Below are 25445 nucleotides of genomic sequence, written 5' to 3' on the forward strand. Positions count from 1 at the left end.
TTAAGTACTGCAGTGCATCTCCTCCTCACGGACTGCACCAGATTTTCCAGTTCTTGCTGTGAGATCTTACCCCACTCTTCCACCAAGGTACCTGCAAGTTCTCTGACATTTCTGGGGGGAATGCCTAGCCCTCACCCTCCAATCCAACAGGTCACAGACGTGCTCAATGGGATTGAGATCCGGGCTCTTCGCTGGCCATGGCAGAACACTGACATTCCTGTCTGGCAGGAAATCACTCACCGAATGAGCAGTATGGCTGGTGGCGTTGTCATGCTGGAGGGTCATGTCACGATGAGCCTGCAGGAAGGGTACCACATGAGGGAGGAAGATGTCTTCCCTGTAACACACAGGGTTGAGATTGCCTGCAATGACAACAAGCTCAGTCCGATGATGCTGTGACACACCGCTCCAGACCATGACAGACCCTCCACCTCCAAATCGATCCCGCTCCAGAGTACAGGCCTTGGTGTAACGTTCATTCCTTCGACGATAAACGCGAATCTGACCATCACCCCTGGTGAGACAAAAACGCGACTCGTCAGTGAAGAGCACTTTTTGCCAGTCCTGTCTGGTCCAGCTACGGTGGGTTTGTGCCCGTAGGCGACGTTGTCGCCGGTGATGTCTGATGAGGACCTGCCTTACAACAGGCCTACAAGCCCTCAGTCCAGCCTCTCTCAGCCTATTGCGGACAGTCTGAGCACTGATGGAGAGATTGTGCGTTCCTGGTGCAACTCGGGCAGTTGTTGCCATCATGTTACACGTGGTCTGCCACTGCGAGGACGATCAGCTGTCCGTCCTGTCTCCCTGTAGCGCTGTCTTAGGCGTCTTGCAGTACGGACATTGCAATTTATTGCCCTGGCCACATCTGCAGTCCTCATGCCTCCTTGCAGCATGCCTAAGGCACGTTAACGCAGATGAGCAGGGACCCTGGACATCTTTCTTTTAGTTTTTTTTCCAGAGTCAGTAGAAAGGCCTCTTTAGTGTCCTAAGTTTTCATAACTGTGACCTTAATTTCCTACCGTCTGTAAGCTGTTAGTGTCTTAACAACCGTTCCACAGGTGCATGTTCATTAATTGTTTATGGTTCACTGAACAAGCATGGGAAACAGTGTTTAAACCCTTTACAAGATCTGTGAAGTTATTTGGATTTATACGAATTATCTTTGAAAGACAGGGTCCTGAAAAAGGGACGTTTCTTTTTTTGCTGAGTTTATATATATATATAGTGTGTGTGTTTGTGTATATGTGTGTGTGTATATATAATATATATATATCACACACTACCGTTCAAAAGTTTGGGGTCACTTAGAAATGTCCTCGTTTATGAAAGAAAAGCCCTTTTTTTTTTGTCCATTTAAAATAAAATAGATCAGAAATACAGTGTAGACATTGTTAATGTTGTAAATGACTATTGTAGCTGGAAACGCTCAGTTGTCCACCAGGGCCTCCCACTCCTCTTTCTATTCCGGTTAGAGTCAGTTTGCGCTGTTCTGTGAAGGGAGTAGTACACAGCGTTGTACGAGATCTTCAGTTTCTTGGCAATTTCTCGCATGGAATAGCCTTCATTTCTCAGAACAAGAATAGACTGACGAGTTTCAGAAGAAAGTTATTTGTTTCTGGTCAATCTGAGCCTGTAATCGAACCCACAAATGCTCCAGATACTCAACTAGTCTAAAGAAGGCCAGTTTTATTGCTTCTTTAATCAGAACAACAGTTTTCAGCTGCGCTAACATAATTGCAAAAGGGTTTTCTAATGATCAATTAGTCTTTTAAAATGATCAACTTGGATTAGCTAACACAACGTGCCATTGGAACACAGGAGTGGTGGTTGCTGATAATGGGCCTCTGTACGCCTATGTAGATATTCCATAAAAAATCTGCGGTTTCCAGCTACAATAGTAATTTAACAATATCTACACTGTATTTCTGATCAATTTGACGTTATTCCAAATACAAATAAATTGGCTTATTTATGATGCAAGTGTGATGATTCAATAATTTTTCTGCTGTCCTTTAGATCCCAACTTTGTGCGCACTTTTCTGACCACCTACCGGTCCTTTTGCAAGCCCCAGGAGCTCCTCGGCCTCTTGATAGACAGGTAGGTCGGACCTGCTTACCAGTATACCAGTATGTTGTGTTTGTACAGGGGCCAAGACATTTTTTCAAGTTTTATTGTCACGTGCACAAGTACAGTGAAATGCCTTTCTTGCCAGCTCTTTCCCAAACATTTCAGTAATCAATATCAGTAGTATAAAGTAGAACAACAACACACAGGAAGTGAATTATTTCCTGTTCATATCCCTGGAGGGATAATAGAGACAATACAGTTCTATTGTGTGTCCTAAATGGCACCCGTGGACCCTGGTCTGGAGTAGAGCCCTGTGGACCCCCGGTCTGGAGTAGAGCCCTGTGGACCCCCGGTCTGGAGTAGAGCCCTGTGGACCCCTGGTCTGGAGTAGAGCCCCGGTCTGGAGTAGAGCCCTGTGGACCCCTGGTCTGGAGTAGAGCCCCGGTCTGGAGTAGAGCCCTGTGGACCCCCGGTCTGGAGTAGAGCCCCGGTCTGGAGTAGAGCCCCGGTCTGGAGTAGAGCCCTGTGGACCCTGGTCTGGAGTAGAGCCCTGTGGACCCCTGGTCTGGAGTAGAGCCCCGGTCTGGAGTAGAGCCCTGTGGACCCCGGTCTGGAGTAGAGCCCCGGTCTGGAGTAGAGCCCTGTGGACCCTGGTCTGGAGTAGAGCCCTGTGGACCCCCGGTCTGGAGTAGAGCCCTGTGGACCCTGGTATGGAGTAGAGCCCTGGTATGGAGTAGAGCCCTGGTATGGAGTAGAGCCCTGGTATGGAGTAGAGCCCTGGTATGGAGTAGAGCCCTGGTCTGGAGTAGAGCCCTGGTCTGGAGTAGAGCCCTGGTCTGGAGTAGAGCCCTGGTCTGGAGTAGAGCCCTGGTCTGGAGTAGAGCCCTGGTCTGGAGTAGAGCCCTGGTCTGGAGTAGAGCCCTGGTCTGGAGTAGAGCCCTGGTCTGGAGTAGAGCCCTGGTCTGGAGTAGAGCCCTGGTCTGGAGTAGAGCCCCGGTCTGGAGTAGAGCCCTGTGGACCTCCGGTCTGGAGTAGAGCCCCGTGGACCCTGGTCTGGAGTAGAGCCCCGTGGACCCTGGTCTGGAGTAGAGCCCCGTGGACCCTGGTCTGGAGTAGAGCCCTGTGGACCCTGGTCTGAAGTAGAGCCCCGTGGACCCCTGGTCTGGAGTAGAGCCCCTGTGGACCCCCGGTCTGGAGTAGAGCCCTGGTCTGAAGTAGAGCCCTGGTCTGAAGTAGAGCGCCGTGGACCCCCGGTCTGGAGTAGAGCCCTGTGGACCTCCGGTCTGGAGTAGAGCCCTGTGGACCCTGGTCTGGAGTAGAGCCCTGTGGACCCTGGTCTGGAGTAGAGCCCTGTGGACCCTGGTCTGGAGTAGAGCCCTGTGGACCCTGGTCTGGAGTAGAGCCCTGTGGACCCTGGTCTGTAGTAGAGCCCTGTGGACCCTGGTCTGGAGTAGAGCCCTGTGGACCCTGGTCTGGAGTAGAGCCCTGTGGACCCTGGTCTGGAGTAGAGCCCTGTGGACCCTGGTCTGGAGTAGAGCCCTGTGGACCCTGGTCTGGAGTAGAGCCCCGTGGACCCCCGGTCAGGAGTAGAGCCCCGGTCTGAAGTAGAGCCCCGGTCTGAAGTAGAGCCCCGGTCTGGAGTAGAGCCCCGGTCTGGAGTAGAGCCCCGGTCTGGAGTAGAGCCCCGGTCTGGAGTAGAGCCCCGGTCTGGAGTAGAGCCCCGGTCTGGAGTAGAGCCCCGGTCTGGAGTAGACCCCCGGTCTGGAGTAGAGCCCTGTGGACCCTGGTCTGGAGTAGAGCCCCGGTCTGAAGTAGAGCCCTGTGGACCCCCGGTCTGAAGTAGAGCCCTGTGGACCCCCGGTCTGAAGTAGAGCCCCGTGGACCCCCGGTCTGGAGTAGAGCCCTGGTCTGAAGTAGAGCCCCGGTCTGGAGTAGAGCCCTGGTCTGAAGTAGTGCCCTATATAGGGTGCCATTTGTCACTCAACCTATGACTATATCCTGGCTCCTAACCTGTTGATGGTAATATGCTGTGTTCTGGGCTCCCGAGTGGCGCAGCGGTCTAAGGCACTGCATCTCAGTGCAAGAGGCGTCACTGCAGACACCCTGGTTCGAATCCGGGCTGTATCACAGCCGGCCGTGATTGGGAGTCCCATAGGACGGCACACAATTGCCCCAGCATCGTCCGGGTTTGGCTGGTGTAGGCCATGATTGTAAATAAGAATTTGTTCTTAACTGACTTTCCTAGTTAAATAAAGGTTAAATAACATTTAAATATAAAGTCTGCTAGTTCTGTTTTGTCCTCCAGATCTGATGACACTTGTATAAAGCTTTGGTTGTCTGTGTTCTCTGTTCTGTGGTTTGGATTGTTTTTAATATATTTTTATATGTATTTATTTGTTTTTTGAGCTTTACAAATGAAATTATTATTATTTTTGACACACAGGATTGAGATCCCAGAGCCGGAGCCCACCGAGGCAGACAAGCAGGCTCTATGGAACGGAGATCAGCCAATGGCTGCAGAGCTACAGAGGTTCCGGAGGGAGTACGTCCAACCGGTCCAACTCAGGTATAATCACCACTGTCCAATCAGACTCCTTCCCACTGTCCAATCAGACTCCTTCCCACTATCCAATCAGACTCCTTCCCACTGTCCAATCAGAGTACATCCCACTGTTCATTCAGAGTACATCCCACTGTCCAATCAAGACTCCTTCTCACCCTCCCGCTGTCCAATCAGACTCATCCATCCATGATGGGGGCGGTCCATCATCACCATTCCTGTGGCCCTAACCCCCTAATACTAATACTGTGGCATCTCTCAAAATAGTTTCTTAAAGCACAGTGATAACTGTTGATAAAACAAGTGCTTTATAAATTAATTTGACTGATCATTCACCTTCGTCTGTCTCTACCTCCCCCCCCCCCCCCCCTCTCTCTCTCCCCCTCTCTCTCCCCCTCTCTCTCTCTCTCAGGGTCCTGAATGTGTTCCGTCAGTGGGTGGAGCATCATTTCTATGACTTTGAGAACGACCCCGAGCTACGAGGCCGACTGGAGGAGTACATCAGCAGCATTATACAACTACGAGGTACTACCTCAATACTACAGTACTACTACAGTACCACCGCAGTACTACTACAGTACTACCTCAATACTACAGTACTACCTCAATACTACAGTACTACTGCAGCAGTAGTAGTACTACCTCAATACTACAGTACTACTGCGGTACTACCTCAATACTACAGTACTACTACACTACTACCTCAATACTGCGGTACCACTACACTACTACCGCAATACCACCACTGTACCATTACAATACTATTACAATACCACAACAGTACTACCACAGTACTACATCAATACTACAGTACCACTACACTACTACCTCAATACTACAGTGCCACTACACTACTACCTCAATACTACAGTACCACAACACTACTACACTACTACCTCAATACTACTACAGTACCATTACAATACCACCACAGTACTACCTCAATACTACTACAATACTATTACAATACCGCCACAGTACTACCTCGATACTACTACAGTACTACTGCAGTACCACTACAATACTATTCCAATACCACTACAGTACTACATCAATACTTCAGTACCACTACACTACTACCGCAATACTGCTACAGTACCAATACTATTACAATACCACACCAATACTACTACAGCACTACCTCAATACTACCGTACCACCACACTACTACCTCAATACTACTACAGTACTACCTCGATACTACAGTACCACAACAGTACTACCTCTATACTACTACAGTACCATTACAATACCACTACAGTACTACCTCAATACCACTACAGTACCACTACAAATACTATTACAATACCACTACAGTACTACCGCAATACTACAGTGCTACACCAATACTACTACAGTACCACTACACATACTATTACAATACTACTTCAATAATACTACAGTGCTACTACAGTACCACCGCAATACTATTACAATACTACTACAGTACTGCCTCAATACTACAGTACCACTGCAGTATTACAGCAATACTACAGTACCACTACAATACCACCTCAATATTACAGTACCACTACAGTACTACCTCAATACTACTACAGTACTACCTCAGTACTACTACAGTACCACCTCAATATCACTACTACAGTACCACTACAATACTAGTACTACAGTACTACTACTACAATATTACTACAGTACTACCACAATACTACTATAGTACTACTACCAGGGGTTGGAACTATTCAGGGAACAGAACCGAAAATAAATGTTCAAGGAACAGAAACGGAAAAAGGAATGAAAGTGATCCATACTGTTCCGGAAGAGAACCGTTATTTTAAAAGCATGGGAACCGGTTAATAACGGTATTTTAAAAGCATGGGAACCGGTTAATAACGGTATTTTAAAAGCATGGGAACCGGTTAATAACGGTATTTTAAAAGCACGGGAACCGGTTAATAACGTTATTTTAAAAGCATGGGAACCGGTTAATAACGGTATTTTAAAAGCATGGGAACCGGTTAATAACGGTATTTTAAAAGCATGGGAACCAGTTCTGTTCAGAACTAAACGATTGGAAAATAATTTAGATTCCAACCATTAAATACTACAGTACTACCTCAATACTACTACCTCAATACTACTACAGGACTACCTCAGTACTACTACAGTACCACCTCAATATCACTACTACAGTACCACTACAATACTAGTACTACAGTACTACTACTACAATATTACTACAGTACTACCACAATACTACTATAGTACTACTACCAGGGGTTGGAACTATTCAGGGAACAGAACCGAAAATAAATGTTCAAGGAACAGAAACGGAAAAAGGAATGAAAGTGATCCATACTGTTCCGGAAGAGAACCGTTATTTTAAAAGCATGGGAACCGGTTAATAACGGTATTTTAAAAGCATGGGAACCGGTTAATAACGGTATTTTAAAAGCATGGGAACCGGTTAATAACGGTATTTTAAAAGCATGGGAACCGGTTAATAACGGTATTTTAAAAGCATGGGAACCGGTTAATAACGGTATTTTAAAAGCATGGGAACTAAAAGCATGGGAACCGGTTAATAACGGTATTTTAAAAGCATGGGAACCGGTTAATAACGGTATTTTAAAAGCATGGGAACCGGTTAATAACGGTATTTTAAAAGCATGGGAACCGGTTAATAACGGTATTTTAAAAGCATGGGAACCAGTTCTGTTCAGAACTAAACGATTGGAAAATAATTTTGATTCCAACCATTAAATACTACAGTACTACCTCAATACTACTACCTCAATACTACTACAGGACTACCTCAATACTACTACAGGACTACCTCAATACTACTACAGGACTATCTCAATACTACTACCTCAACACGACTACCTCAATACTACTACAGGACTACCTCAATACTACTACCTCAACACGACTACCTCAATACTACTACAGGACTACCTCAATACTACTACCTCAACACGACTACCTCAATACTACTACAGGACTACCTCAATACTACTACAGGACTACCTCAATACTACTACCGCAATACTACTACAGGACTACCTCAATACTACTACCTCAATACTACTACAGGACTACCACCTCAATACAGTATTTCTTACTACAATACCAAAATGTTCATTCACAGGGACACATTTTTCAGTGTTCGCTACTTTTATTATTTACTAGTCACTTATGTTATTGTGCAGAAAATGTTAGCAAGTTTAGTTGCTACGTGTAATGAATGCATTGGTGTCCACCAGAACTGTCACAATAAAACATTAAGGTGTTAAAGAGTCTCAAACGTTTTTTTTACTTCCAACCTCTGACAGTGATTAGATAGGGGACTGGACAATGGTCATGTTTTACTTTAGTGAAGTTTAATTGAGCTTAATTGTCATGAATGATAAAAAATAAAATAAAAACATTCAAAAACAAGTCCTTGTCACATGTCCCTTCCTCAGGCAAGTCTATGAGGAAGTGGGTGGAGTCCATCAACAAGATCATCAAGAGGAAGATGCAGACTCAGTCCAACGGGGTCAGCCACAACATCACCTTCGAGAGCCCGCCGCCGCCCATCGAGTGGCACATCAGCCGCCTGGGTCAGACGGACACCTTTGACCTCATGACCCTTCACCCCATAGAGATCGCCCGCCAGCTCACCCTGTTGGAGTCAGAGCTATACAGGTTAGACTGACACCTGCTGTTACTACGGTGATCAAGTGGACAACTTCATTTACTGATCTGACCAAACGTGGTTTAACCTGCCGGGCCAACTGAAGCTAAGCAGACCATGTACTGTCCATAGGACTGTGGAAATATGTTGTTTCGATGTAATATTTTGAACGCAGGGACTGTGGATCGTAAAACAGCCTTTCACAACTTCTCCTCTTAGAGGTGACGAGAGACGTGCAGCGCAGTGTGTTACTGTCCCCCTTCTCTCCCAGGGCTGTGAGGCCATCTGAGCTGGTGGGGAGTGTGTTACTGCCTTATTGAAGTGTGTTACTGTCCCCCTTCTCTCCTCAGGGCTGTGAGGCCATCTGAGCTGGTGGGGAGTGTGTTACTTCCTTATTGAAGTGTGTTACTGTCTTATTGAAGTGTGTTACTGTCTTATTGAAGTGTGTTACTGTCCCCCTTCTCTCCTCAGGGCTGTGAGGCCATCTGAGCTGGTGGGGAGTGTCTGGACCAAAGAGGACAAGGAGAATAACTCTCCCAACCTGTTGAGGATGATCCGCCACACCACCAACCTCACACTGTGGTTTGAGAAGTGAGTAGTAGTGGTGGTAGTAGTAGGTGGAATACTGTTCAGTAGGTGGAATATGTAATGAAACCGAGTCAAACATGAACTTGTCCGATAAGAAATGTTTTCCTACTGTGTGCCCTACTGAACATCTCCCTGCTGTGAACTCAGTCAGTAACGCTAATACTGATATCCTCTCTGTCTCGCTCTCTGTCTCTCTCTCTGTCTCTCTCTCTGTCTCGCTCTCTGTCTCGCTCTCTGTCTCGCTCTCTGTCTCGCTCTCTGTCTCGCTCTCTGTCTCTCTCTCTGTCTCGCTCTCTGTCTCGCTCTCTGTCTCTCTCTCTCTCTGTCAGGTGTATTGTGGAAGCAGAGAACCTGGATGAGAGGGTAGCAGTGTTCACACGGGTCATTGAGATCCTCCAGGTGTTTCAGGAGCTCAACAATTTCAACGGTGTTCTGGAGGTGGTCTCTGCCATCAACTCTGTCCCCGTCTACCGGCTCGATCACACCTTTGAGGTGAACACACACACACACACCTTAGCTATGGAACGCCGTTTGGGTCTTTGCGTGTCAAAAAACACTATTTGACGAGTCAAATAAGCTTTTAATGTCAAAAAAACACTATTCTATTTTAGAATGTTGTGTGTGCTGAATTTGTACGTGCAAGTCAAGCTACACCACGACCATCAGTAGCACTGTCAAAACTGTACAAAAAATAAAAGTCTGCAAACAAGCACACACCGCCCACGAACGATGTGTTTACAATACCGCGTTGGTAATAAGGCATTATTTGTTTGACCGAATGGGAAAACGTCTGTGTGAGCATTTGAAATAAGATCAGGATTAAACGAGCAGGATTAAAAATGTTTGCAAATATATTTGATACAGATGTTATTAGCAACTTCTGCGGTAGCTAGCTTTAGCTTCGTAGCTAGCTAGCTTTAGCTTGGTAGCTAGCTAGCTTGGTAGCTAGCTAGCTTTAGCTTGGTACCTAGCTAGCTTTAGCTTGGTAGCTAGCTAGCACCAATACAGCCAGCCTGAAAACAATGACCAGTAGAAACTGCAGTAATTTTCATTATTCTTAGCAATGATTTAGGAATCCATGTGAGTAAGTATTAGCTAGGTAGCCACTATTGTTGAACTTCAGTTCATGAAAATAACTAGTTAGCTAGCCACTTAACTTCCCCTGGCTAGTGAGGCTTGACCAGACCGGGTTATGTGTTGTGAAGCTAGCCACAATATGGATTAGCCACAATAGTGGAATTTGCGGTTGGCCTTCAAAATAAAAGTCTCTATTTTGAAAGGGACGCAGAAGGTTACAATTGGTGGAATCATGCCATAGATTTGATGATGTTAAACAAGGTTGGAGTGTTGTAATGTGGAGCAATGAAATGGGGTATCATTTTACTCTGTGACACTCACAGAACACAACTGTGAAGAGTTGATGCAAATATACCCAATTGTCATACTTGAGTAAAAGTAAAGATACCTTTTAATAGTCTAAAAGTACTTGGTTTTAAATATATTTAAGTATCAAAAATTTATGTATTTGCTAAAATGTATGACAAGTAGGCATTGCGAGTGGCGCAGCGGTCTAAGGCGCTTGCAACGCCAAGGGTCATGGGTTCAATTCCTGCTGGGGCTACCCATACTTCAAATGTGTGCCAGCTTGACTGTTAGTCGCTTTGGATAAAAGCATCTGCTAAATGGTATATATTATTATTATTATTATTATTATTATATTACTTGTTGCGCACTAAGACCAGAGATTTTACTGAGCAGCAAGGTCCAGTATGTAGCTTTGTGGGCGACCTGACGAAATTCACATAGAAATCATTTTATAGATCTGTCATTCGCATTGAAAACAAGTCCGATAAGTGGCAGATCTGTTCTATATGCGCTATTTCTATGATTTTACTGAGCAGCAAGTTAATGAGAGATGTCCATATTGTTATTTTCTTTCAGGCGGTCCCCGAAAGGAAAAAGCGGATCCTAGAGGAAGCAGTGGAACTGAGCCAGGACCATTTCAAGAAGTACCTGGCCAAGCTCAAGTCCATTAACCCGCCCTGTGTGCCTTTCTTTGGTAAGACCTTCCGGACAGAAAACAAACTTACAGAACTGTCTACATTGACTTGTGACACATCGATTCAGTATATACAGTGGGGAGAACAAGTATTTGATACACTGCCGATTTTGCAGGTTTTCCTACTTACAAAGCATGTAGAGGTCTGTCATTTTTATCATAGGTACACTTCAACTGTGAGAGACGGAATCTAAAACAAAAATCCAGAAAATCACATTGTATGATTTTTAAGTAATTAATTTGCATTTTATTGCATGACATAAGTATTTGATCACCTACCAACCAGTAAGAATTCCGGCTCTCACAGACCTGTTAGTTTTTCTTTAAGAAGCCCTCCTGTTCTCCACTCATTACCTGTATTAACTGCACCTGTTTGAACTCGTTACCTGTATAAAAGACACCTGTCCACACACTCAATCAAACAGACTCCAACCTCTCCACAATGGCCAAGACCAGAGAGCTGTGTAAGGACATCAGGGATAAATTGTAGACCTGTACAAGGCTGGGATGGGCTACAGGACAATAGCCAAGCAGCTTGGTGAGAAGGCAACAACTGTTGGCACAATTATTAGAAAATGGAAGAAGTTCAAGATGACGGTCAATCACCCTCGGTCTGGGGCTCCATGCAAGATCTCACCTCGTGGGGCATCAATGATCATGAGGAATGTGAGGGATCAGCCCAGAACTACACGGCAGGACCTGGTCAATGACCTGAAGAGAGCTGGGACCACAGTCTCAAAGAAAACCATTAGTAACACACTACGCCGTCATGGATTAAAATCCTGCAGCGCACGCAAGGTCCCCCTGCTCAAGCCAGCGCATGTCCAGGCCCGTCTGAAGTTTGCCAATGACCATCTGGATGATCCAGAGGAGGAATGGGAGAAGGTCATGTGGTCTGATGAGACAAAAATAGAGCTTTTTGCTCTAAACTCCACTCGCCGTGTTTGGAGGAATAGAAGGATGAGTACAACCCCAAGAACACCATCCCAACCGTGAAGCATGGAGGTGGAAACATCATTCTTTGGGGATGCTTTTCTGCAAAGGGGACAGGACGACTGCACCGTATTGAAGGGAGGATGGATGGGGCCATGTATCGCGAGATCTTGACCAACAACCTCCTTCCCTCAGTAAGAGCATTGAAGATGGGTCGTGGCTGGGTCTTCCAGCATGACAACGACCCGAAACACACAGCCAGGGCAACTAAGGAGTGGCTCCGTAAGAAGCATCTCAAGGTCCTGGAGTGGCCTAGCCAGTCTCCAGACCTGAACCCAATAGAAAATCTTTGGAGGGAGCCGAAAGTTTGCCCAGCGACAGCCCCGAAACCTGAAGGATCTGGAGAAGGTCTGTATGGAGGAGTGGGCCAAAATCCCTGCTGCAGTGTGTGCAAACCTGGTCAAGAACTACAGGAAACGTATGATCTCTGTAATTGCAAACTAAGGTTTCTGTACCAAATATTCAGTTCTGCTTTTCTGATGTATCAAATACTTATGTCATGCAATAAAATGCAAATGAATTACTTAAAAATCATACAATGTGATTTTCTGGATTTTTGTTTTAGATTCCGTCTCTCACAGTTGAAGTGTACCTATGATAAAAATTACAGACCTCTACATGCTTTGTAAGTAGGAAAACCTGCAAAATCGTCAGTGTATCAAATACTTGTTCTCCCCACTGTATGTGGCCTATGCAGGAATGGAAGCCCTCAACCCTGTTGGTGCTAGCACAATGCTCCCAACCCACTGAGCCATTGGACCTATTAGGTTGACTGAGTGATGTATTTAGCTAGGACTACTTCTATACCATGTCGCTCTCCTCCCTGTCCACAGGTATCTACTTGACCAACATCCTGAAGACAGAGGAAGGGAACCCCGACTTCCTGAAGAGACACGGCAAAGAGCTGATAAACTTCAGTAAGAGGAGGAAAGTAGCAGAAATCACAGGAGAGATACAGCAGTACCAGAACCAGCCTTACTGTCTCAAGGTCCAGCAGGACATCAAGGTAGATCAATCAAAACCAGCCTTACTGTCTCAAGGTCCAGCAGGATCTCAAGGTCCAGCAGGATCTCAAGGTCCAGCAGGACATCAAGGTAGGCCAATCAGCCAGCCTTACTGTCTCAAGGTCCAGCAGGACACCAAGGTAGGCCAATCAAAACCAGCCTTACTGTCTCAAGGTCCAGCAGGACATCAAGGTAGGCCAACCAGAACCAGCCTTACTGTCTCAAGGTCCAGCAGGACATCAAGGTAGGCCAACCAGAACCAGCCTTACTGTCTCAAGGTCCAGCAGGACATCAAGGTAGGCCAACCAGAACCAGCCGTACTGTCTCAAGGTCCAGCAGGATCTCAAGGTCCAGCAGGATCTCAAGGTAGGCCAATCAGCCAGCTTTACTGTCTCAAGGTCCAGCAGGATACCAAGGTAGGCCAATCAACTAGCCTTACTGTCTCAAGGTCCAGCAGTACACCAAGGTAGGCCAATCAACTAGCCTTACTGTCTCAAGGTCCAGCAGGATACCAAGGTAGGCCAATCAAAACCAGCCTTACTGTCTCAAGGTCCAGCAGGATACCAAGGTAGGCCAATCAACTAGCCTTACTGTCTCAAGGTCCAGCAGTACACAAAGGTAGGCCAATCAACTAGCCTTACTGTCTCAAGGTGCAGCAGGATACCAAGGTAGGCCAATCAACCAGCCTTACTGTCTCAAGGTCCAGCAGGATCTCAAGGTCCAGCAGGATACCAAGGTAGGCCAATCAAACCAGCCTTACTGTCTCAAGGTCCAGCAGTACACCAAGGTAGGCCAATCAACCAGCCTTACTGTCTCAAGGTCCAGCAGTACACCAAGGTAGGCCAATCAAACCAGCCTTACTGTCTCAAGGTCCAGCAGGACACCAAGGTCCAGCAGGAACACCAAGGTAGGCCAATCAGTCTGTCTGTCGGTTGGTCTGTCCGTGTATTCATAAACCCCTATTTACTTTCCATCTCCATCTCTCTTCCCCTCCTATCCCTCTTCCTCTCCCTCTTCCTCTCCCTCCTCCCTTTTATCTCGGCCTCTCTCCTGCACCAGAATGACAGTGTTCTCCTTGCCATTATCCACTCTAAGGAGTATTATTCATCTGATGGCCTTCGTTGTGTCTTGTGTTTTTTGTCCCAGAGGTTTTTTGAGAACCTGAACCCGATGGGCAGTCTGGGTGAGAAGGAGTTCTCGGACTATCTGTTCAACAAGTCTCAGGAGATTGAGCCTCGCAACTGCAAGCAGCCGCCACGATTCGTAAGATTGATTTATATGTATCGTCCCCTCAGGGTGATCAGTTCTATATCACAAACAAAATTGAGCAGGAAGATGAAAAGCAATGAGAAATCTTTTTAAATTGGAATTTCAGATTACTTCCTGAATTGACATGGAATCAAAAGCCTCACCCTAAACTCCAGTTCCTGTGCAGAAAATACTTTTTCGTGAATTCATCTGTCTTTTAACAAAGTGTTAAACAGTTACCAGGTCCTCAAACCCTCCTCTTTTACCCTCTCCTCCAGCCCAGGAAGACCCTGTACCCCTTGAAGTCCCCGGGGATCCGGCCGGTGCGTACCTCTACGTCAGGGACCCTGAAGGGCCACCCCGTACCCCTGGAGAGAGAGCCCCCCCACAAGATCACCTTCAGGAGCATCGCTGAGACAGAGCATGAGACCTCTTCCATAGCCTCGGTCCCCACCTCACCCAACACCCCTACCCCCCCGCAGTCTGCCACCTCAGACCTCATCTCTGTCTTCATGGAGCAAGACCTCTGCAACTCCTACGGTGAGGATGGGGCACATAGAGACACACACACACACACACCAATGTTCAAGTGCACACACACACATAGTTGTACATAAATACACACAGGCACACACATGCACACACTTATCGCTGGTGAAACACTGTGAACAGTATATCTGGTGATAAACACTGTGAACAGTATATCTGGTGATTAACACTGTGAACAGTATATCTGGGGATAAACACTGTGAACAGTATATCTGGTGATAAACACTGTGAAACAGTATATCTGGGGATAAACACTGTGAACAGTATATCTGGGGATAAACACCGTGAACAGTATATCTGGTGATAAACACTGTGAACAGTATATCTGGGGATAAACACTGTGAACAGTATATCTGGGGATAAACACTGTGAACAGTATATCTGGTGATAAACACTGTGAACAGTATATCTGGGGATAAACACTGTGAACAGTATATCTGGGGATAAACAATAAACACTGTGAACAGTATATCTGGTGATAAACACTGTGAAACAGTATATCTGGGGATAAACACTGTGAACAGTATATCTGGGGATAAACACTGTGAACAGTATATCTGGTGATAAACACTGTGAAACAGTATATCTGGGGATAAACACTGTGAACAGTATATCTGGGGATAAACACCGTGAACAGTATATCTGGTGATAAACACTGTGAACAGTATATCTGGGGATAAACACTGTGAACAGTATATCTGGGGATAAACACTGTGAACAGTATATCTGGTGATAAACACTGTGAACAGTATATCTGGGGATAAACACTGTGAACAGTATATCTGGGGATAAACAATAAACACTGTGAACAGTATATCTGGGGATAAACACTGTGAACAGTATATCTGGGGATAAACACTGTGAACAGTATATCTGGTGATAAACACTGTGAACAGTATATCTGGGGATAAACACTGTGAACAGTATATCTGGTGATAAACACTGTGAACAGTATATCTGGTGATAAACACTGTGAACAGTATATCTGGGGATAAACACTGTGAACAGTATATCTGGTGATAAACACTGTGAACAGTATATCTGGGGATAAACACCGTGAACAGTATATCTGGGGATAAACACTGTGAACAGTATATCTGGGGATAAACACTGTGAACAGTATATCTGGGGATAAACACTGTGAACAGTATATCTGGGGATAAACACTGTGAACAGTATATCTGGGGATAAACACTGTGAACAGTATATCTGGGGATAAACACTGTGAACAGTATATCTGGGGATAAACACTGTGAACAGTATATCTGGGGATAAACACTGTGAACAGTATATCTGGGGATAAACACTGTGAACAGTATATCTGGTGATAAACACTGTGAACAGTATATCTGGGGATAAACACTGTGAACAGTATATCTGGGGATAAACACTGTGAACAGTATATCTGGGGATAAACAATAAACACTGTGAACAGTATATCTGGGGATAAACACTGTGAACAGTATATCTGGGGATAAACACTGTGAACAGTATATCTGGGGATAAACACTGTGAACTGTATATCTGGGGATAAACACTGTGAACAGTATATCTGGTGATAAACACTGTGAACAGTATATCTGGGGATAAACACTGTGAACAGTATATCTGGGGATAAACACTGTGAACAGTATATCTGGGGATAAACACTGTGAACAGTATATCTGGGGATAAACACTGTGAACAGTATATCTGGTGATAAACACTGTGAACAGTATATCTGGTGATAAACACTGTGAACAGTATATCTGGTGATAAACACTGTGAACAGTATATCTGGGGATAAACACTGTGAACAGTATATCTGGGGATAAACACTGTGAACAGTATATCTGGGGATAAACACTGTGAACAGTATATCTGGGGATAAACACTGTGAACAGTATATCTGGGGATAAACACTGTGAACAGTATATCTGGGGATAAACACTGTGAACAGTATATCTGGGGATAAACACTGTGAACAGTATATCTGGGGATAAACACTGTGAACAGTATATCTGGGGATAAACACTGTGAACAGTATATCTGGGGATAAACACTGTGAACAGTATATCTGGGGATAAACACTGTGAACAGTATATCTGGGGATAAACACTGTGAACAGTATATCTGGTGATAAACACTGTGAACAGTATATCTGGGGATAAACACTGTGAACAGTATATCTGGGGATAAACACTGTGAACAGTATATCTGGGGATAAACACTGTGAACAGTATATCTGGTGATAAACACTGTGAACAGTATATCTGGGGATAAACACTGTGAACAGTATATCTGGGGATAAACACTGTGAACAGTATATCTGGGGATAAACACTGTGAACAGTATATCTGGGGATAAACACTGTGAACAGTATATCTGGTGATAAACACTGTGAACAGTATATCTGGGGATAAACACTGTGAACATATGTATTTCAACATCTGTCTTCATTTTACAGGTGGAAACTCCATATTTGCTAATGTTCTCCTCCCACCCTCAAGTGAGTTCCTGATGCTCTGCATGATGTGGTGTCTGGTCCTGTCCTGTCTGTCTGGTGTTAGGAAACAGAGCTCCTTAGCTTGATGAACGAGAACCTCGGCCCTCCCATGGAGGATGCTGGTAGACTGGGCTTTGTGTGTTTATATGTGCCTGTGTCTCATTGACAAGTAGCCTGGTCCCAGATCTGTTTGTGCTGTCTTGCCCACTCCTATGGTCATTCCCCCTGCTGTGTCAAGTCCCCCCCTGCTGTGTCGAGTCCCCCCCTGCTGTGTCGAGTCCCCCCCTGCTGTGTCGAGTCCCCCCCTGCTGTGTCGAGTCCCCCCCTGCTGTGTCGAGTCCCGCCGTGTCGAGTCCCCCCTCAGTCTACTGTATGACAACTGCTGGTGTTAAGAGCTTTATAAATACATTTGATTGATTGAACTCTTGTACCCTGCTATGTATAAATACATTTGATTGATTGATTGATCTCTTGTACCCTGCTATGTGTAGAGGTCCAGTCAGTATCCTGTGGAAGCCTTCACCAGCTAGGAGAGAACTTACTCAAACCTCCTCCACTTCCCCCGCGTAGGAAGGATGCTTTCTCTGAGGCCAAGGTAACACACACACACACACCACGGTTTCTGTTCGGAAAATATGGCACTGGACATTTGAACGGCAGAATTTTAATTTACCAGACATTTGAGAAATGTTCCTGGACCAGTATGCATTGGGTGCATAACCCTGATATGGGAGTTCTCCCACAGTGCTCAGAATGACAGAAATCACGTCTAGATTATGGTCATTTATCTTAACGGAACATGGAACACGGATGCAACCGACGTGCGTCATTCTAACCGGATTCCCATGAGTCATTTCAAAGTGTTAGAATGGATGGGTGGCGCGTGTCCATAAGGCTTGGAGAAGATTTTCCCTAAAGTACATTTTTAATGACATTTCCAAAATGATATAGCCTAATTGGCTTAATCTTGTCTGTACAGAAATAAGTAAAATCATTCAAAATAGGCTACTATACCAGAAAGCATGATTTGGCCACCAAAAAAAAAAAGCTGGAATCGAACCAGGGTCTGTAGTGACGCCTCTAGCACTGAGATGCAGTGCCTTAGACCGCTGCACCACTCGGAAACCCAAGAAGGGCCCGCAATTTGGGCAGCGGGCGCAGCAAATTTACCGAATAGATGATGGTTAAGTTGCGACTGTCAGTGAAAAGCAGAGAGACCCAGCCAGGCATATCGCAATATTTAAAAATACAATTGTGTAAAAAAAAAAAAAAACTGTTTGGGAAAACAAATAGCTATTGCTGTAAAAAGAAGACAATGAAAAGTCTCCAATCTGTCTTTTTAGTTATCACAAATCTTAACTTAATTGGGTTGAAAGTGTTATTGGTGCCAGTGTAGAACATCGGTCATCTCCCCCGGGGGAATGTGCATAGTCACTGTCTTTATCATTGGGTCAGTGTGACTTGGTTTTGAAATAATAATTTCCTCCTCCAGGTTAGATGGACGTCATATTCTATGAGTGTCTTCACCTTCTCGTAGGCCTTTATATTTCAATGGCACAGTCGTTTTTTATTGATCTGTTTGTCAGTGTCATCAGTGGAGGCTACCTTGTCATTTGGGCGGCAGCGTAGCCTAGTGGTTAGAGCGTTGTACTAGTAACCGAAAATGAGAGAAAAGTCATATGGAATAATTTCCTGCATTTAAAATAATTTCCTGCACGTTTGGTTTATTTTTTTTGCATAGGCTATTTTATTTATAAGCAAGGTAAGACATCCCCTTATAATATGAAGTAAAATGTTCAGGTTTCAAACAATTAAGTATATGTTTTAAAAATGCCTACTGTCACCAGCTCATAGCGAAGTGGTGTGTGATTCGCTGAAGCCAGCCTAGCTGCCTTGAATGGCGAATGGGAAGCGCGCTTCAATTTACCAGTTGAGAAATACAAAAAGTAGCTCATTATTTTGCAATTGGATCATTTTTTCCCCCTCTTTGACAATTTATTTATCTGCTTTTCTAATTTTTGGGGGTCTAAAAGCCGGCTATTACCAGCTAGAGGAAACCCTGACACTCACGTGCATACAATATCCTCCTTAGTGCTTGTTGCATTTCAAGTTTGTGTTCTTGTGAAATAGGATGCTCTTGGTAACACGGTGTACAGTACGCCGTTTATTGTTGTGAAATATTGATGTTGAATTCTTCTTGAAATATGTTTCTCTGTGAGTTTTTAGTCTGACTGCTTATCAACAATGACTGTTTGAATCCTGTTTTGTGTTTTAATTCAGAAATACGTTTCTTTGTTGGTGTATCTAACTGTGACCACCGTGTGTTCTAGTTGAGTTCCAGGTCTGACAGTCCTCCAGCCATCCCCCCCAGGCTGCCCCCTCCTCTCCCCAGGATCCAGCCCCGCGCCCCGGTCTACAATGGCCCCAGCGACGGCCCCCTCTCCAGCCCCCCACCACCACCTCCCCGGGACCCCCAGCCAGACACCCCTCCACCTATCCCCCAGAGACCCCCAGAGATCTTCATCAACTACCCCCTGAACCTTCAACCCTCCCCTGTCGGACGCTTCCACTGGGACTTTGGCAGCTCCCCGTCGTCCCCCGGCACGCCCCCGGGCACCCCCTCTCCCCGCGTCCCCCGACGGAGCTGCCCCCTCAGCGCTAGTCAGAACAGTCTCTGCCCGCTCCCGCTGCCCATCATGGCGCCCCCTGTGCCCCCTCGCCACAACTCCAACTCCTCCCCCCAGCTCCCCAAACTCCCCCCAAAGACCTACAAGAGGGAGCTGTTGCCGCCCCCGTTACAGAGCCTCTCATTGGTGGAGAACACGGACACTAGCCAATGAGGAGCCTTCTGCTTCTTTTGTTGTTATTGTTTTTGTTGTCAACATGGAAGCCTTTGAGTTGCTCCACACAATACAAACTACAAACAAACTATGTCCTACATTAAACTATGAACTAATGAACTGCATCAGACTATGAACTATGACCTGATGACCTGGAGCGGATAAAAACAAACAAACGAATCATGATTTTTAAAGCTACTGATCGTAAAGAAGACTTAGTTTCCAACCACACTCCAAACCCCGCCCAACTCATCTCCTGCCAACGCCTCTCAGGAATCAGTAGCTCCGCCTTCATGCCAATAGAAAATTACACCACAGTGTGCCAGCCAATGAACAAGTAGCCTCAAGACACTGATTCAAACTCCTCCTCTGTGTGTGTGTGTGTGTGTGTGTGTGTGTGTGTGTGTGTGTGTGTGTGTGTGTGTGTGTGTGTGTGTGTGTGTGTGTGTGTGTGTGTGTGTGTGTGTGTGTGTGTGTGTGTGTGTGTGTGTGTGTCACATACCTGTACACATCACATGTCATTGTGTTTCTTTCTTGGTACAGACATCCCACTCTGTGCTAGAGTGGACAGGATAGTAAGATATGCTCTGGCAGTTACCCTCCTCCTACCCTGACAAGTATTTTGATGTTTTCCCCCCCCTGGGCTCTCCAGCCTGTCCTGGTCCAGTGTGGTAACCCCCATACTCTTGTGGTTCCGTTGTTCCATTGGCACACTGTAGTGCTAGGAACAGCATTCACCCACTCCACCCAGGAGTCAGTCCTGTCCTGTCCTGTGGCTCGCAGACTTGACAGACTGACAGTCACTGGACTTATTCGGACCTCGCTGCTCTTTTAATGATCAAACTTATCAATTGCTCTTAGTTCTGTCTGGAGCAAGCATGAGCAGAGTGTTTTCAGAATCCTGAGGCCTCTCAACTCTTCCCATTGTGTTCTGTTGTTCTCTACTAAACTCTAACTTAGTAGCCAAAGTTTGTATTTGATGCAGGGGGATAACTAAGGGATACATAGTTTTTTTTGTTGAGGAATGATAAGACAAACTAAAAATAAGATGAAAATTATATTTCATTCATTCAGAACTGACTGAAAGCGATTTGCTACGGTGTGCGACTAATGAATAAACCCCCCTCCCTGGTCGTAGCTACAGCCTCTACTTCAGATGTTAGCCTTTAATCCCACAGCACTGACCTCTAACCTATAACCTGAGGCAGGGAGCCATTCAGAATGAGGGAGAGAGACAGACGGATGGGAGGACCGATTGACGGAGAGTGTAGGGTAGGATCCACTTGCACATTTAGCTGGGGCAGGGCAGCGTTGTCTACCCTCATCAGTCATATGATGGAGAAGTCTGTCTGTGTCTGGACTATAGAAAACGATAGAGGCCTCTAGTGGCCAAAAGGCTATATTAGCATGGGCAGCGCCATTGAGGGCTTCCACCGTGCTTCCGCCATTTTAAAGTAGTCAAGGTAGTCAACTGGGTGGGGATTCCTGTGAGTTGTAGCCTCAATGGCACTACCCATGCTGTCACAGACGTTATAATGGCACTGATATAAATTAGTCCTCTATCTATCTCTATGGAGCTGCCCATGCTGCCACAGACGCTATAATGGCACTGATATAAATTAGTTCTCTATCTATCTCTATGGAGCTGCCCATTTTGTCACAGATATAAATGAGTTCTCTATCTATCTCTATGGAGCTGCCCATGCTGTCACAGACGCTATAATGGCACTGATATAAATGAGTTCTCTATCTATCTCTATGGAGCTGCCCATGCTGTCACAGATATAAATGAGTTCTCTATCTATCTCTATGGAGCTGCCCATTTTGTCACAGATATAAATGAGTTCTCTATCTATCTCTATGGAGCTGCCCATGCTGTCACAGACGCTATAATGGCACTGATATAAATGAGTCCTCTATCTATCTGTTATGTCTGGACAAAGCCCAGATCTAGGAAGAAGAGTAGGATGATTGGCATCAACATTGAGATATCTCTTTCTCTGGCCAGGGAGGTGGTAACTATAGCAGCCAGACGTTTCTTTCTCCAGCTCCTTAAAGGGATACTTTGGGGTTTTATCCCCAGTGTACTTCCCCAGAGTCAGATGAACTTGTGTATACCATTTTTACATCTCTGTTGTCCAGCGTGAAGGAGGTTAGAGGTAGTTTCGTGAGCCAATGCTAACTAGCGTTAGCGCAATGACTGGAAGTCTATGGGTATCTACTAGCATGCTCCTTTTTTAAAGCTAGCCTGGTCCCAGATCTGTTTGGCCTACTCTGTTCTCTTATGGCCATTTGTCATGACAATTCCATATGGTGTTGGCAAGAACAGACTGGCAGCCACGGCTAGCTGAAAAGCCAAGATAATGTCTTAACCCAAACTAAGTGCCCCTAAAGGTTTGTGCTGCTGTCTGTCTGTCCAACACTATCTGCAGCTCTTCTACCATCATCCCCAGTACTGTACCAGCCTGCAGTGTCGGTATGGAAATTCAGCACTGGACGCCTCATACGCATCAACCCCACCAAAAGCCTGGAACAAATGGACAAACAGCTCCTCTAGTGGACAAACTGGGGACTGCTCCACAGCGCCCCTAGTGGATAGGAGAACAAACAGCTCCCCGAGTGGACAAACTGGGGACTGCTCCACAGCGCCCCTAGTGGATAGGAGAACAAACAGCTCCCCGAGTGGACAAACTGGGGACTGCTCCACAGCGCCCCTAGTGGATAGGAGGACAAACAGCTCCCCGAGTGGACAAACTGGGGACTGCTCCACAGCGCCCCTAGTGGATAAGGGGACAAACAGCTCCCCGAGTGGACAAACTGGGAACAAGTGGCTGTTTCAGATATCTAGACTCTATTAACCAGGTGTCAACTGTCCTTCTCTCTCTCCTCTCAAAAATGCCATTTCATTTTAAAATAGTGAAATAACATGCATCATGCTCAGATGTGCCTTTTTTATTTCGTTTTCTTTACAGAGTAAGCGAAAAGGTGTCTTTAAATGCTATTAAAAACAACTGATACGATAAATAAATACGGTTGGCTATGTAAATGCTTAGATCAAAAATATGTACACTACAAAGGTTTGTGGATACTGTGCATATAACATGTATACACTAACTAAATAATTTGTATAAAGTGATTTCTCATTATCGTTGTATTATATTTTATATATATTTACCCTCCACTGCACCCCTTTGGTCAAACGTTGCCTATCAATCCAATGTTGCTACAGTCAGATAAAACGGGTCATTGTGTCGTCTACTTTTAGTTTACAATCTCCGCCCAGCAGACCTAGAATGGCGACCCTGGGAGTTAAACGGAAGAAAGACGTGTATCCCTACGCTGAGTTCCAGATGTACTTGTGTTGTCTTGCCAACTGTTATGCTGTTGTCTTGCCAACTGTTATGCTGTTGTCTTGCCAACTGTTATGCTGTTGTCTTGCCAACTGTTATGTTGTCACACCGCTGGTGGTAGTGGAGGGAAATGCACTTTTACGTTCCTTTTTTGCTGCCTAACAGTTTTACCCACAGTTTACTCACAGTTTTACAGAAAAATTCACTCCATTATTGTCAGTGTTACTTTTTCCGTCACAACAGGCGATCAGAGTTTTCCCACCTATTTTTATTCTCCCACTAACATCACTGACCACAAGTCACGGGTTATTATGGCATTGTACTGTACGTATGTTGTCGTGACACGTGTGAGGATGACCGTAGGAGTTGGCAATACAGTACAAACAGATGTGGGACTCGGGTTAATTTCTCTTCTCCTCCAAGCCAGTGTAAAATAATGAAAATATGGCACCATCTTCCCTACATAGTGCACTACTTTTGAACAGAGCCCCCTAGAGTCCTGGTAAAAAGTAGTGCACTATGTAGGGAATAGTGTGCCGTTTGGGATGTAGACAAAGTAAATGTACAGTTAAACATCACGCAGAGCACTTAGTGACTTAGAAGTACCGCCTCCTAACTAATGATGCCTTCTGATAGGTCTGCTTCCTTTGTAGTACCTCCTAACTAATGATGCCTTCTGATAGGTCTGCTTCCTTTGTAGTACCTCCTCCTAACTAATGATGCCTTCTGATAGGTCTGCTTCCTTTGTAGTACCGCCTCCTAACTAATGATGCCTTCTGATAGGTCTGCTTCCTTTGTAGTACCGGCTCCTAACTAATGATGCCTTCTGATAGGTCTGCTTCCTTTGTAAGACCGCCTCCTAACTAATGATGCCTTCTGATAGGTCTGCTTCCTTTGTAGTACCGGCTCCTAACTAATGATGCCTTCTGATAGGTCTGCTTCCTTTGTAGGACCGCCTCCTAACTAATGATGCCGTCTGATAGGTCTGCTTCCTTTGTAGGACCGCCTCCTAACTAATGATGCCTTCTGATAGGTCTGCTTCCTTTGTAGTACCGCCTCCTAACTAATGATGCCTTCTGATAGGTCTGCTTCCTTTGTAGTACCTCCTCCTAACTAATGATGCCTTCTGATAGGTCTGCTTCCTTTGTAGTACCTCCTCCTAACTAATGATGCCTTCTGATAGGTCTGCTTCCTAACTAATGATGCCTTCTGATAGGTCTGCTTCCTAACTAATGATGCCTTCTGATAGGTCTGCTTCCTTTGTAGTACCGCCTCCTAACTAATGATGCCTTTTGATAGGATGGGGTCTGGTTTTGAAAATACTTTCAAACGCTAATACTCTAATTATTAAAACCAAGGTTGGAATTGTTGTATTAAGACATTTTTCTGAGTGAGAAAAACAGAACACGGTCTTTAGGCTGTCTGAATGCGCGTACACCAAGTAAAGTATCGATTGACTTGTTGTGTTGCGGCCATAGAAATATAATCCATAGAAGGGATTTGGAACCTTTCACTGGTACGCTCAAAATGGCTGCCGGGCCTGATTTTAATGGGCACTTTCGTTCTATGGATTCTACATCTCTTTGTTCTGTCAGTGAATAGCTAATAGGCCTTTCGCAAATTTCAAAAATACAATTGTGGGGAAATACGTTTGGAAAGCAACTGCTGAAAAGAGAAGATTTAATCTGTCCGTACAGGCTACTATTTTCTATATCAACAGCGACGAACGGAACTGTTTTTCAAAGTAACTCGAGCATATTTTGAGACCATCATCGGTGAGAAGGCTAGGCTACGCATATTCATGCTACCTTTATCATCGGGTGAGTAAGTGCTCCTGGAAAGTTGATTTAGTAGCCTATAATATATATTTCCTCCTAATATTGTACAATCTGTCTCTCCCTTTTTATTGCCCCTCGGCCCATGTCAAGACGAGATCGTTTTTATTAATCTGTTTGACAGCGGAAAGGGGGATTCCTAGTCAGTTGTACAACTGAATGTGTCCAACTGAAGTGTGTCTTCTGCATTTAAACACAACCCCTCTGAATCAGAGAGGTGCGGAGG

General features: G+C 45.3%; 1 protein-coding gene across 2 annotated transcripts in view; it reads left to right on the forward strand.

Moving 5' to 3' along the window:
* Window positions 1–20524, forward strand: part of sos2 (son of sevenless homolog 2 (Drosophila)) — a 118086-nt gene extending 97562 nt beyond the window's left edge. For both annotated transcript variants that reach the window (XM_071366818.1, XM_071366819.1), the window contains exons 11-23: window positions 2017–2098; window positions 4512–4634; window positions 5041–5153; window positions 8057–8279; window positions 8740–8859; window positions 9186–9348; window positions 10798–10915; window positions 12742–12914; window positions 14059–14175; window positions 14439–14700; window positions 17156–17197; window positions 17686–17789; window positions 19525–20524. In XM_071366818.1, the coding sequence (XP_071222919.1) occupies window positions 2017–2098; window positions 4512–4634; window positions 5041–5153; window positions 8057–8279; window positions 8740–8859; window positions 9186–9348; window positions 10798–10915; window positions 12742–12914; window positions 14059–14175; window positions 14439–14700; window positions 17156–17197; window positions 17686–17789; window positions 19525–20034 (2150 nt within the window). In that variant the 3' untranslated portion in view covers window positions 20035–20524. The remainder of the gene's footprint in view (window positions 1–2016; window positions 2099–4511; window positions 4635–5040; window positions 5154–8056; window positions 8280–8739; window positions 8860–9185; window positions 9349–10797; window positions 10916–12741; window positions 12915–14058; window positions 14176–14438; window positions 14701–17155; window positions 17198–17685; window positions 17790–19524) is intronic.
* The last annotated feature ends 4921 nt before the right edge of the window (window positions 20525–25445 follow it).

Source organism: Salvelinus alpinus, chromosome 25 (assembly GCF_045679555.1).
Source record: "Salvelinus alpinus chromosome 25, SLU_Salpinus.1, whole genome shotgun sequence".
Taxonomy (NCBI): domain Eukaryota; kingdom Metazoa; phylum Chordata; class Actinopteri; order Salmoniformes; family Salmonidae; genus Salvelinus; species Salvelinus alpinus.